The 14,422-nt window shown below is 37.9% G+C and overlaps 1 protein-coding gene across 1 annotated transcript in view; it reads right to left on the bottom strand.

Annotated features, from left to right (window-relative positions):
* The window catches only part of p47 (NSFL1 cofactor p47), a 178,021-nt gene that overhangs the window by 78,587 nt on the left and 85,012 nt on the right, over window positions 1-14,422 (bottom strand). Inside the window, exon 5 of the mRNA XM_067140182.2 lies at window positions 1,066-1,216. Coding sequence (XP_066996283.2) covers window positions 1,066-1,216 — 151 coding nt within the window. The remainder of the gene's footprint in view (window positions 1-1,065; window positions 1,217-14,422) is intronic.

Raw genomic sequence — 14,422 nt, 5'->3', positions numbered from 1 at the left:
CGTGCTCAGATTGTGCTGCTCTGCAGTGAAATTCATGAAGACCTGTGCTGCAAAGTCGTCAGAAACATGCGTACCGGTACTTGTCTCAAAGAGGTTGTTGGCAGCAGTGCAGGCCACACTGAACATGTGATATAGTGAAGTGCACTTCCAGGCTCCAAGCTACATGTGTCTAAAATTTCATTAGTGTTCAGTGAAAAATAAAGTTGTTATTCTAAAAGTAAATGTGTCAACTATTCGTGCACCACCCTGTAGTTGCTACCAGTCAGTCAGTCAGTCAGTCAGTCAGTCAGTCAGTCAGTCAGTCAGTCAGTCAATCAATCATAAACCGAAGATTCACACAGAAGAACTGTTATCCTGGCTTTAAATTCAATTCCATTTTTTTTTTTTTTTTTTTTTTTTTTTTTGTATAACGTCGCACTAACACATTGAAGGTTTTCGGCGATGGAAGGGTGGAAGATTGGGAATGTAGCGGGCGTGGCCATAATTATGGTACAGCCCCAGTATTTGCCTGGTGTGAAAATGGGAAACCACAGAAAACCATCTTCAGGGCTGCCGACAGTGGGGTTCGAACCTACTATCTCCCAAATGCAAGCTAACAACTGCGCGACCCTAACCGCATGGCCACTTGCTCGGTCAATTCCAATAACGACACAAACATCACACAGTAAAAATACCAATCATATCAAAGAATGAGTTATCGTCTATCGTGGACTTGCCTTTGACCCAAGCAAACAATAGATTGTACAGAAGTGGAGGGATGATTGAATGTTATTGTTTCAAATTTTTGTCTACGAAGTCGTAAAATGACACCGACCATCCGTAAAACCGTAAAATGCTGCAATTTCCATAAATTTTATGGATAAACGGTAAAAGTTGGCAGGTATGTAATACGAATTTCACTTAGGTACGGAATACTTTGTACTACAAAGAATTTCCTGTAAATGAAGATTTACTGCGGCAATCTGAATGGAAAAAACACACCAACCTCCTTTGTTTTTAAATCTAGGGTTCAAAAGCATTAAGAATTATACTGAGTAATGCATTCTGAATGAGAGATCAACTCACCCTTGACGCACTGAATCCAAAAATTGGCTATTCTCTGGATCATCATACTCCCTCAACGGTCCATCATTGATATTGAAGCCCTCCTTCCAGAGCTTAAGTGTCACTTGTGATGAATCAGAATCTCCACGAGATCCTAATGCAGAAGGCACAACTGAAAAGAGACAATTTATGAAAGTAACTTCATATGAAGACCAATCACAGCACTGCACTGTCAGAGATGCCCCATATTTCCTTTGGTCAGAAGGAAAACAGAAAAATGTATGCTCTTGGTTACCAATAATGCCACCTACATGATTAAAGCAGGAGAACCGTTAGTACATTTCTATCCTGCTTTGGCCATGGCGTACATTGCTTAGCGGAAAAAGAAACAATTTACCTGGAGGAAATATCACAATTTCTTCCATGTAAAAGGTATTGGTTGAATAGAGGAAGATGGAAATGTACCACAAACATCAAAATCCAGCAGGAGCTGCACGGAGAGACATGATGATGATGATGAAAATATTTTTGAAAGCTCCTATCTGCATTAATAAGTTAGAGAGTTAGTTCCAGATTTACCTCTCCCTCTGAAATCTGTTGTAACTTGTTCCATACTATGTGGATCACCACCACAAATTCAAAGAGCAAGCAATATATTTGACTCAAGAGAATCAACATGCACTATTCAATTAAAGATAACTCTTCATAATAAGCAGGCTGACCTCACATGATATTCTTAAAGGTGCTCTTGCAGGTCCTTCCAGTCACAATTAAGCTTGGAGTCTGCATCCCTCCCACTAAAAGATATTACTGGCATCATGGAGACAGTGCAGAATTATAACAATGAAGTACCTGGATCTGTAGGTACAGGATGCACTAATAGATTAGTAAATATTTTGAAAAGGAACCCTGGGTATGAAAAGATAAAACAGTGAATGCAGTTATTCAGGGGAATGAGTTCAAAGAAAAATTACAATTGGAGATCACAATTAGTGGCATCTATGAAATATGCGCCAATGACATCTTGCATCATAGTAAGGTCCTTCTGGGTCTACAAAATCATACAAAGAGACAACAGCAGAAGTATGATGACTGAAAACATAGAAATATGGCTACTTGTATATAGCAACACTGCAGAAATGTGAAGCCTGCGTTTATGTGAATGTAAGCACCACATATTGAAATGCAAGATACACTTTTCATTAATATACACTAAGTAGCCAAACGTCACATGCACTGTGTGACATCCGGTTATGCATCTTAAAGTATCTGACTGCTGCCACAATGTGTCAGCATCATAGAACCTATCTTCTGTCAGAATGAGTCAATATAAAAAACTGAGTGGGTTCGAATGGGGCACAATTATAAAGGTTCCAGGTGCCCAGGTGCACTGCCAGTAATGTTACTGTGATATGGAATCATCTGGAAAGCACTGAACCCAATCATCTTTCTGGTAGGCCTAAGATATTAACTCATAGGAAATATCAAACTCTAAAGTAAACTGTATGGAGCAATCGCCAGACATCCTTGTCAATTATTGCACAGGACTTCCGTTGCAGGTCAGGGAGGGAGGTCACTGATAAAGCAATCTATCGAGAAGTGATAGGACTTGGTTTTCAGGTTTGTGCAAAGGTCAATCATTTTCAAAACAGAACCATAAATTAAAAAGATCAAATTTTTAAACTTCACAATCAGTAGAAATAATGATAGATAGATATGATTTATTTTAACTGGCAAAGTTAGGGACACGTGTCCCTGTCTTACATTTAACCAGTGAAATACATAATTAACATAAAAATATATAACATACTGAATAAATGAAAAAAGAGACTGAAACAAATTACTACGGTACTATGCTATTCTGCTGTACATAAAAATAACTATTATAATACACAATATAAATTAACATTTTGCTTCCTGCGAAGAAATTAACATACAACAAAGAACAAATTACAATTTAATAATAATAATAATAATAATAATAATAATAATAATAATAATAATAATAATAATATTAATAATAATATAGATAAACCTACTAATATTTACAATTAATTTGTCCAATTCCAGAAGTATATCACATTGACGAATGTTCAGTTTTCATGTGTTTACTGTTGGTGAAAAACATTGCAAAATGGGGATGGGGATAAGGATAACTATGCAGGAAACCACAGCTGAGTACTTTCTAACACTAGTGAATAATAATAATAATAATAATAATAATAATAATAATAATAATAATAATAATAATAATAATAATAATAATAATAATAATAATAATAGTCTTATAATGATAATAAGAAGAGGAAGAAGAAGAAGAACCATGGGGAGAAGAATAAGAAGAAGAAGAAGATAACCTGTTATACAAAATATACCAGAAACCCACTCAGACTGTGCCCATAATAGACAACGAATCCAACCACCCAAACACGCACAAATAGCAGGACTGGATATAATGATACATAAGAATGACACAATTAAAAAAACGGAATCCAGAAAATAAAACAAATCATGAAAGAAAATGACCATTCATTTGACACAGTATATTGAATGTTACAGAAACAAACACCCGAAAAAAACACATGAAAACAACAAATATATATAGTCCTCCATTACGTGAACAAGAACACAAATGAAAAAGAAAGGTCTAAATACAGCCTTCAGGATGAAGCATATACTGCAAAAATAAACATAACAAATGTAACCAAACAGAAAAGACCTTTTCTCTAAATTAGGAGTTAATGAACAAAACATTAACAAGAAACAAATTGCAACACCACATATATAGGCCAAACAAAATGTGACATCCACAACAAATATAAAGAACACTAAAATGCTGTTACATACAATCAGCATTCAACAGTTAGAGAGTATGTCTATGACAGTTCACGCCATTTCTAAGACATCAACATAGATCAAAAAATTTTACATATCAAAAATAAAAAGCAAATCAATAAACATAAACGAGGAAATAGAAGCATACACCACAAAAAGTCAACCACACCAATGTCCAAGATCATACATCTAAAAAAATTCTCCCCTCTTCGCACTACTGAACTAATTAAAATTTTGGAAAAACAACATTTCACACTATTTTTCATCAGCTCTTAATGAATCCCATTGGAAGTTACTCTAATGCAAAATACATCAGGAATGTGGGTTATGTTATACGTCTCTGAACAAAATTCTATGAATTTAGGCAGCGGCCCACCTCTTGGGATCATTATGTACAACAAATAGAATAATAAAATTATTATATACTAGAACCTCGATAATTCAAAATCGGTTAACACAAAATATTCGAAGAAGCTCTCGTTGATACTTATTAAATGACAAAGTAAGTTAAATGACAAAGACAGTTGGAAAAAAGCGTGGCTCATATAATCAATTTGCACACTCTGAACAATAATGTCAATGCCGATGAGACTGCATTATTTCTATATAAGCTCTCGTTCCCAGAAACATGAGATACGGTTTTGCATGTTATTTGAATTGTTTAATTCGAAATACGGATAATTCATAATGCGAAGAACAATGTTGGTCCCATTACGAAATTCAGACTTTTAATTCAAAACTGCCTTCACATTAAAACAATAGAATTTCTAAGGGTAATTTAAATTTAACATCTATCTGCGTCATGATAGAACGCAACTTCCAGGACGTGTCGGGGTAGCTTTCCATACTTTCACTCACTTCACTGTGACTACAGTTTGCTTCATATTTGCTAAGTTCGAGTAAAATCGTAATTCTTCCGTATTCAGCGTTATAAGGAACACCAAAATATCACACAGCAGGCAGTGTGCGGAGAAGCAGAATCCACGAACACAGTGGGTTGGGATATAGTACCATATCTGAAGTACTTATTTGTTTATTGTTTGCATGAAGGAGCTATACCAAATGAATGGAGAGTTACTATAGTAGCCCCTGTGTATAAAGGAAAGAGCTGAAAATTACAGGCCAGTCAGTTTGACGTGCATTGCATGTAAGCTCTGGGAAAGCATTCTTTCCGATTGTATTAGACATGTTTGCAAAATTAATAACTGGTTTGATAGAAGGCAGTTTGCGTTTAGAAAAGGTTATTCCACTGAAGCTCAACTTGTAGGATTCCATCCAGCAAGATATATCCTGGATTCAGGAGGTCGATTCGAATGTATTGCGATTGACCTATGTAAGGCTTTTGATTGGGTAGATCATGGGAGACTACTGGCAAAAATGAGTGCAATTGGACTTAATCAAAAGAGTGACTGAATGGGAAGCGGAATCATGGACAGAATCCTTTGACTTCGATTAGAATAGATGAGGACATACGTGTGTTTAGTAAGATGTAAATACACGGAGAGAATCCTTCGACTTTGATTAGAATAGATGAGGACATACGTGTGTTTAGTAAGCTGTTACACATTATCTTCCACTGTGTTAGTAATCACCATTCTGTTGGCTCTGCTTCTCATATTGTATCTGTGCTGCAGAGGTGGTAGTGAACTTGGAGGGGAAGGGATTGAGGAGTGTGTAAGTGAGGAGAGGATGGGTGGAGCTAACTGTACCGAGGTTGACAAAGGGGTGGAGTTATCAAATTTGATGGAAGTAGGCCTACTTTTCAAAGATATGGAAGGAACTTTAGAGTTGTAGCACTACACACATGATTTTCTTAATGTCAATGAAATCAAAATCACCTCAAGGTGAAAACCATTCCAAATCCCTCAAACTCTACACAGCTTCACAGTACGTTTTCACACTAGAACCTTCACAAAAAAATCTTCTGTTTCCATGTCTTTGCTGTCGTCTTCCTGATTCTCCTCATTTATTTCAGCTCTCTAGAGATTTACAATGAACTGATTCAAGAGACATACCAATACATCAGCCTCAGTTGCTACTGAGGAGTCTATCCCATCTTTTCCTGGACAGAGGTGGAAATGGCTGTTGAACAAATATAAACAGGAAAAGCAGCAGAGATGGATGAAATAGTATGGAAATGATGAAGGCAGCAGGACCTTCTGATACATTGGTTGCATAGGCTGCAAAGGTGTATACGGATGGACAAGATATGGGAAGTTTTGGACAGATGTGGTAAACTTTTTCTTTTTGGTATTTTATTATGTTAACATTAGTGTTTTGAAGCTATTTTTATTGTATTCATGTAAAATACTTATATTTACGTTAAGGAATAAACCGGGTAATATCTGGTGAATCATTGCTTACTGGCACAGCCCTCCGCAGATATACAAAATAACATCCGCATCCGCGAATGATTATCCGCGGATATTATAAATATTTACCTACAGTATATTACACCCAAGATATTGAAACGGGTAGACTTGTTAACATTAATACAAAGGCCTGACACCTGGCCCCACAACCTCTACAGTGACAGGTTTATGAGGGATTTTCTCTTGCAACAACTACCGATGTATTGACCTTTGTTCCTTCCTTCCACTAAATTGCAGGCAGAAACCAATTAAGCTTCGGTCAGATTTACGGCTTTATGACCTCAAGGCTCTGTATGTTACTATTCTCCCATACCAATGTCAAGGGCCGCCTAACTACAACCAAAAGTAAGAGTATACTTGAGTGAAAATCAATAAACAACATTATTTAGAAATTATCAGCAAAATTATCCGCACTCACATACAGTTTGTACCCGCCAAGACACTAACTTCACAGATATCCGCATCCGTGTAGGGCTCTATTTATTGGTGAACTTAACGCTATTAAGTCGTCGTCATCATTGATTTACCGCTCCAGCAAGCCGGGTGGGGGTGTTTACGAGCCTCTTCTAGTTCGTCCTGTCCATCCACAGCTGATGTTCTACCTTTTGCTGCCAATTTACATCACGTTTTGCAACGTCTTTGAAAATTTGCTTTTCCCAACTATCACGATGCCTCCCTCTGGGCCCCTTACAAACAAAATTCCTTTCGAAGTATGCTCTTGGCATCCTAAGTAGAGCCATCCTTCTCATATGTCCATACCATCGTAATCTGCTTAATTCTAAGGTTTCCCACAGGCTCCTGTCCAATCCAAGGTGTTGCCGAATACTTTCTTTTTTCGCTAGTTGCTTTACGTCGCACCGACACAGATAGGTATTACGGCGACGATGGGACAGGAAAGGGCTAGGAGTGGGAAGGAAGCGGCCGTGGCCTTAATTAAGGTACAGCCCCAGCATTTGCCTGGTGTGAAAATGGGAAACCACGGAAAACTATTTTCAGGGCTGCCGACAGTGGGGTTTGAACCTACTATCTCCCGAATACTGGCAGCACTTAAGTGACTGCAGCTATTGAGCTCGGTCCGAATACTTTCATTCCTTATTTTGTCTCTCCTTATCTTTAGGAGACATGACCGAAGGAATTTCATTTCAGTGGCCTGTAGGTGACTTTGTGCAGATCTAGTCAACGTTGCTGCTTCCAGTCCGTATGTTAGAATTGGTACAAGATATGTTTTGTACAGCGTGAGCTTACAAGCTTGAGGAAATGAGTCATCCTAAAGTAAATGACGAGCAGAGTGGTAGAATTTTGATGCAGCTTGTATTCTATTGCCTGTTTCTTGGTTTATGGTGTTGTCAGAAGAAACAAAGCTCCATAAGTATTTGAGTTATTGATAATATCTACTTCTTCATTTTGCACTCGCAGGTGGACTGCTTCAGGATTTCGAATCATCACTAAACCGACGGTTTTCGTTCGGCTTATGATCATTCCCATTCTTTCAAATTCTTCTTGCCAAAGATCTAGTTTGGCCTAAACTTCTGCCTCTGTCTCACCCCATAGCATAACATCATCAGCAAATACAAGTGCATTTGTTGTCTGATCCTTTATTTTCACTGCTTTTATAACTTCATCTATTACAGTAATGAAGAGAAGTGGTGATAGACAACTTCCTTGTTGGACTCTACTCTTGATTTCAAAACAGTTTGACCTGCCTCCTTGAATTTGCACACAGCTCTTTGTATGGCAATATAGTTGTTTTACTCGAGCTATAATCTCAGCTCGCACCTCTTTACGTCTCAGACATTCCCATATGTGCTTACGTGGTACATGATCATATGCCTTCTCAATATCCAAGAATACAACCACAATCATTCTATTTTTATCCCAGTATTTTTCAAAGAGCATTCTTGTCTAAAAATGAGGTCTGCCGGACTGAGTGGCTCAGACGGTTAAGGCGCTGGTCTTCCAACCCCAACTTGGCAGGTTCAATCCCGGCTCAGTCCGGTGGTATTTGAAGGTGCTCAAATACGACAGCCCCGTGTCGGTAGATTTACTGGCACGTAAAAGAACTCCTGCGGGACTAAATTCCGGCACCTCAGCGTCTCCGAAGACCGTAAAAGTACTTAGTGGGACGTAAATCATATAACATTATTATTATTAAAAATGAGGTCTAGCAATGATCTGTTCACTCTAAGTATCATATATATTATCCTTGGTCCTCTGGACTGGATATTACCTCGATATTTGCATAACACATGATGAATGCATGAGTGCTGTATTAATTAAAGTGACTGAAGACATTTGTTAACTAATCAATTTATGAAAAAGGTTTCCACCTAATTGATACTTTTCTTTTTATTTAGCCTTTGGCTACTTATAAAAACATTAATAATATCAGGATATGTTTCGATCACTTTGCGACCATCATCAGCTGTTTACATAAAGCTTAGATAAAAACAGCATACAACAATCACATATATGGATAGTTTGTAAGACATTTGTTAATTCATGATTTCAGAACATTCAGTAACTGTGTGCTTACTTTCGTGAACATTGAAGACATTCCATTAGTGCAGGATGTAAGAACATTCATGTATCTACTCACTTCAATGAACATTGGGGACTGGTTTAAGTTCGTTCAAACTATAGCTCATTTCAAGGTGCATTTGGAACACTTGGCGAATGACTTCAGTGACCGGAAAATCTTTCGATCTGATGAGCATTTACTCAATGGATATTCTGCATATACTGTGAAATTTAATAGAACTTAGTGAAATGGTTGGAGAGAACATGTGTATTTGTTATATGGAATATTTCATTATACATTAAAACATATAATGCACGGCTGACGACTCTCCACCTCACATTCGCCGAATCAGTACTGTGCCACTACCTAGCGAGTTGGAACCAACGTGGAAAACAACTGTTCCGGGTCATAAGCATCTGCTTGAAGTCCATTTCCTATCAGCTAGTATTATCCTGCTCCTTTCATTATTATCATGTAACGTAACACAGTTAAGGGCCTAGTTAAGCAACGAAGAATTAATATACTGCATTTTTAAAAAGCATGCAAACATCTTCAAATAACTATGATCCAGAAAGGGGTGCCATTAAGATTGAGGGATCTACCAGGTATCAAGATAGCAAGATCTTGAATTCAATGATGATACTAATGACCATTCAACCAGCAGAGAGAATTCTGAAGGTGTATACTATACAGTGCTAGGTCACTTGGAATCTTTAGCTAGATAAATTCAGGCTTCTCAAATTGCAGGCCGACCTACAAGTAGAATGTCAAACAATAATGGTGGCATTGTCAGCCAAGTACAGTTGTCATAAATATCAATTCCACAGTTTTCTAGTGACTTCAAGGAGATTGGATTAGTTTCAAGGATACCTTTGAAAGTTCAGTTATCAATATCCGATTCTTACTCAGTTTCAAAAACTACATTATTTATCTTCAACCCTAAGGGGTGAGGCAAGACAGTTGGTCCAGAACATTCCTGTTTCAGATGACAATTTTGTTGTTGCATGGGATTTAATAACTAGTAGATTTGATAATCCTAGACTAATAGCTGTAAGACATATTCATGAACTACTGTTTCCCCCGAAGTGTAACACATGATGAATGCATCAGTGCTGTGTTAATTAAAGTGACTGAAGACATTTGTTAATTCGTGATTAAAGAACATTCAGCAGCTGTGCGCTTACTTTCGTGAATATTGAAGACAATCCATTAGTGCATGATGTAAGAACATTCATGTGCGTGCTAATTAAATTATATGGCAAGTAATAAGCATGCATTAGAAGCCCTTAAGTTCGATGTTTCTCTGTTTGAATTGATGCTTGCCAAAACAATGCTAAATAATGTTGGTAGTACGACTAAGAAGGAATTTGAGGTACTTTCTGCTTCAAGAAAGAGTTGTGACTGGAAGGATCTAATTGAATTCTAAGAAACCAGGTGTCAGGCATTACAGGTAGTACATGTGAACTCTCAGTTAAATAATAAGTCCAAGGTAAAGCCAATTAATAAGTTCAACCCTAACCAAACCCACAAATTTACTCAGGCTTATGTTAGCATGAACAAACAAAGTAAATACTGTAATCAGGCATATGTTTTATGTTACCGTGACGAGTTTAAGGCCTTATCTCTATCACAGCATAGAGTTTGATAGGTCTAAAAATCTGTGCTTTGTCTCCTTGTAGATGATCGCAAATACCATCAGTGTAAGATTAGCTCTTGTTGTATGTGTAAGAGGAGACACCATACATTGCTATATTGTTACATGCTGTTAATGTCCCATGAATCACAACCTCATTACTATTCAGCTAATGAAATTGCTAGGTTACCAGAAATGAGAACTGGAAGTTATTGCCCATTTAAGAACCAAGAATATGTTCCTGTATTGTTGGCAACAGCAATTGTTTATGTTCTTGATTCAAGAGGAATAATGCAGAAGGCACGATCTCTTCTTGAATTATGCAGCCAATCCAATTATTACCAAAAGGTTGAATATAAGAAGATCAAACAATCACATCCCAATTGAAGGAATTAGCAGAATCAGCCATCATTCGAAGTATTGTGACATTGTGACAGCCTCTATCATGATCTACCCTTTCGACACTGTGTGGGAAATAGTTATCTGAAGGAAACTGGATGCCTCACTAGAAAAACACAAACAAACAAGCAACAGGCCAATCAACGACAATAGAAGCTCTTGGGGCACGCTTGCGCACAATGTGCAGATGAGCACAGGAGACATTTGAAGGAATGCAGGAATAAGTCAGCCAAATGTCTGTCATAAATTTTGCAGCACCACAAGTACCATCAGTACCATATATCACTTCACCAACAAAGGCATGATCATGATTACGAAAGGAGGGTGGAATTCTGTTGGTCTTTTCCTGTGCGAGTACGAGAAAATAGACAATGAATTCCTCCAGCGAGTTCTTTTCACTGACAAAGCCGCGTTCATCAAGCATGGCAACGAAAACCTGAGGAATATGCATTACTGCGCTACAGAGAACCCATGCTGGCTGAGGCGGGTGTTCCACCAGAGGCAGTGGAGTGTTAATGTGTGATGTGGGATACTGGGGGATTTCGTTATCGGTCCATACTTCACAAAAAGCACCATTAATAGGCCAAAGACATGCAGACTTTCTTGAGGACATACTACCAGCCCTTCATTTATTCCCTTTCAACGTATTTTATTGTTACCAATGGCAGGTAACCTCCATGTTTCATGATTCTTAAATTAACAACCACAAGCACCATCACCAGAAGGAATTTCTACAACCCCTGAAAAGATGATTGCGAGCATAGTATTTTATCTCTCTCAGCACATCTGCACTTGGGTTAAACCATCTCACTTGGTTTATTAAACTTTTTCTTTTTCAGGACCATGTATCCAAACAAGGTAGTTTAACAAGTGTGCATGTGCCTGGAAGAAACTTAAATAATGCCATACACTCAATGACATTTTGAGCAAATGCACATATCCGTGCATGATGCAAGTGGTTGAAACGAGCCAGAATGAAACAATGCTCCTAAAGATTAAAATACCTGAACTTTTTGTCTGAACAGCATGTATGCTAGCATACCAAGTCATTTATTCCCAACTCGACCAATGCCGGTTGCTAACGTACATCTATCTTACATGTTGGCTTTAACGAGGACCAAAGAACCCAATAAAAATGGTGTCTGCTAAATTTGCATGCATTCTTTCCAATGACCATGTCATTCATTATATTTTGAAATAGATTTCATCTCATGTACTAGGTACTCATGAGAAGGACAACAAAGCACTTAAACGATTACAATTTCACTGTGTTATCTGGCCTTGTACTGATTCAACAGCAATGAAACAAAAGCTTTCTAACTCTGGAATAGTGTAGGCCTACATCATACTGTTTTTTTTTTTTTCCGGCCCCCCCTTGTGATAATGGTGAGGTATGTGTGTTTATCAACAAGGCATGAGTCAAGTACGAGAACTATGCGCCCGATATCAAAGCGAATGGTGCAATTCTTTCTGTCTAATGCTACACATTTGAAACCCTTTAGTATCTCCAAAAGTACTTGTCAGATTTGCAAAATAATCACATCATTAAATTTGTCTCTTGATTCTTAACTGTCCTATTGGTTGAAATTAGTATAGTTCCATTTTAAATAAGTTGCTGCCGGTATCTCGGTAATTACACATGTGAACGAGAGAAATATGACAGCACTTTATGAGACCCTTAATACAATTTAAGAATTTGAAAACAGAATGTCTATACCTCTAATGGATCCGAAGATATTTGAGGTGGACAACATAGCTGAATCACCCTGTATAATATTTTTCGGGGATCAATGGTACATTCATATTTTGACATTGACAACCAAACCTACAGAGTAATTTTGAATAATTTTTCATAATGAAATTTTGACATAATTCACGAGGAAACGTCTCCCATAAGTCCAACCCCTCGTCCACGTCGTGGGAGATGGGCAATGTTAGAAATAGAGGAATGCCTGTAAGGGTGAAGTGCAGTGGGGATCTTGTGTGCCCCGGGACTGCTACGGTAGCTGTGAAGGCCTTACAGTAACCCTGAAAATGGCAGCTAACACGGCTCTGGTGAAGCTACTGCCTTATAGTATAAGGAGTTGGTTCTCCAAAGGCTAAGAGAAGAAACCCTGACAGAAAATCAGCATGCCTAGATGCTGTAGGAGGCAGCCCCTCCACTGGGCTTTGAATGCTGTGGGCTAGTAACTTGCACACCCGAGAATCAAGTATTACAGAAACACATACAAAAGTAAACCGGACGGATATCTTGATGACAATTTTTGGAATGAAAACTCTGACTCGAACTGGTTTCTGGAATGTGCGAACAATGTACGAAGCAGGGAAGTTAAAAACAGATTTCAAAGGAAATGGATCGCTATAAGATGATGGTGCTTGGACTGAGTGAAACACTAATGTATCCACCAAGACACACATGGGATGCTGTCAATTGATACAATTATATTTTCACATATATATACAAATTAATACACACATAACCTTAATCAGCATATCACAAAACAAAAACACTTCACTTGTAGAATATCAACACAGCCGCCATCTTTAAACAGTTGACAACCGACACTGAATATCACAGAGGTTACACTTTGAAACACAGATGAAAACAGACATGGGCGCCCGCAGGATCTTTTCCAGGGGGGGGGCACATTAACAATTTTCTTGAATATAAAAACCAATATAACATCAGCAACATTAAATTGTTTACAGAAACTTCCAGTTATAACATATGCTAGATGACTGTCAGTAATTTCAGTTTATGAAATAATCTGGTATGATATTAAACAATTGAACATCAACATCTTTAGAATTCCAGGGGGGGGCAAATGCCCCCCCTTGCCCCCCCTTGCGGGCGCCCATGAAAACAGATGACTACTGATCAACATGGAGACTGCCTAACGCGGCATGTCAGCCACGTGCTACTAAACAATAGCTCTCTCATAATAACTTCCAAACCACAACTAACAGCAACTCTAAACAGTGAGTGACTTCACCGTCACGATCGTCTCTTTATATATATCTGGCCAGGTTTCCAGAAAGATATGTTATGATGGAAACTACCATCTTGAATATTCCAGAGTGTCCAATACATAGAAATGCTGTACAGAATATTCTCAATTGTTCTAGTGTCTATACTATTCTGGAAGTTACAGTGTGTTTCACAATTACGGATTACAATTTATATATACAAGTAAAAATAAATTACATAATATTAATTTACAGGTATTTACATTAATGGAACTGATATCAATGTCTATGTACAACACAAGGAGTAAAGAATACAGGGAGCTGCCCGTACACTATTCTCTGTGGCTATATCTTGAAGCCAACGGCCATGCGCCCCATGGTTACCAAAACATGGCAATTCTTATGTTGTAGATATATACAAACTAAGACATTTTCTCGGGAGTAGGGAAATTTAGAATCGCTCAATTAAGTACAATTGTTTTCAAAATAACAAGGCGATTAACTGTAACAAAATTTTCTGGCAAACAGACCTATTAATGGCTTTTACTGAGCTGTAAGGAAGCGTTTCTCATGACCCGCAGCCTTAAATCTACTCTCTCGCTAGCTGACTATCGGTACTAACAAACCGAGTATCTTAAAAACAGGAGATGAAAA

This window comes from Anabrus simplex, chromosome 2 (assembly GCF_040414725.1).
Source record: "Anabrus simplex isolate iqAnaSimp1 chromosome 2, ASM4041472v1, whole genome shotgun sequence".
Taxonomy (NCBI): Eukaryota; Metazoa; Arthropoda; class Insecta; order Orthoptera; family Tettigoniidae; genus Anabrus; species Anabrus simplex.
This window is presented reverse-complemented; position numbering and strand designations above follow the sequence as displayed.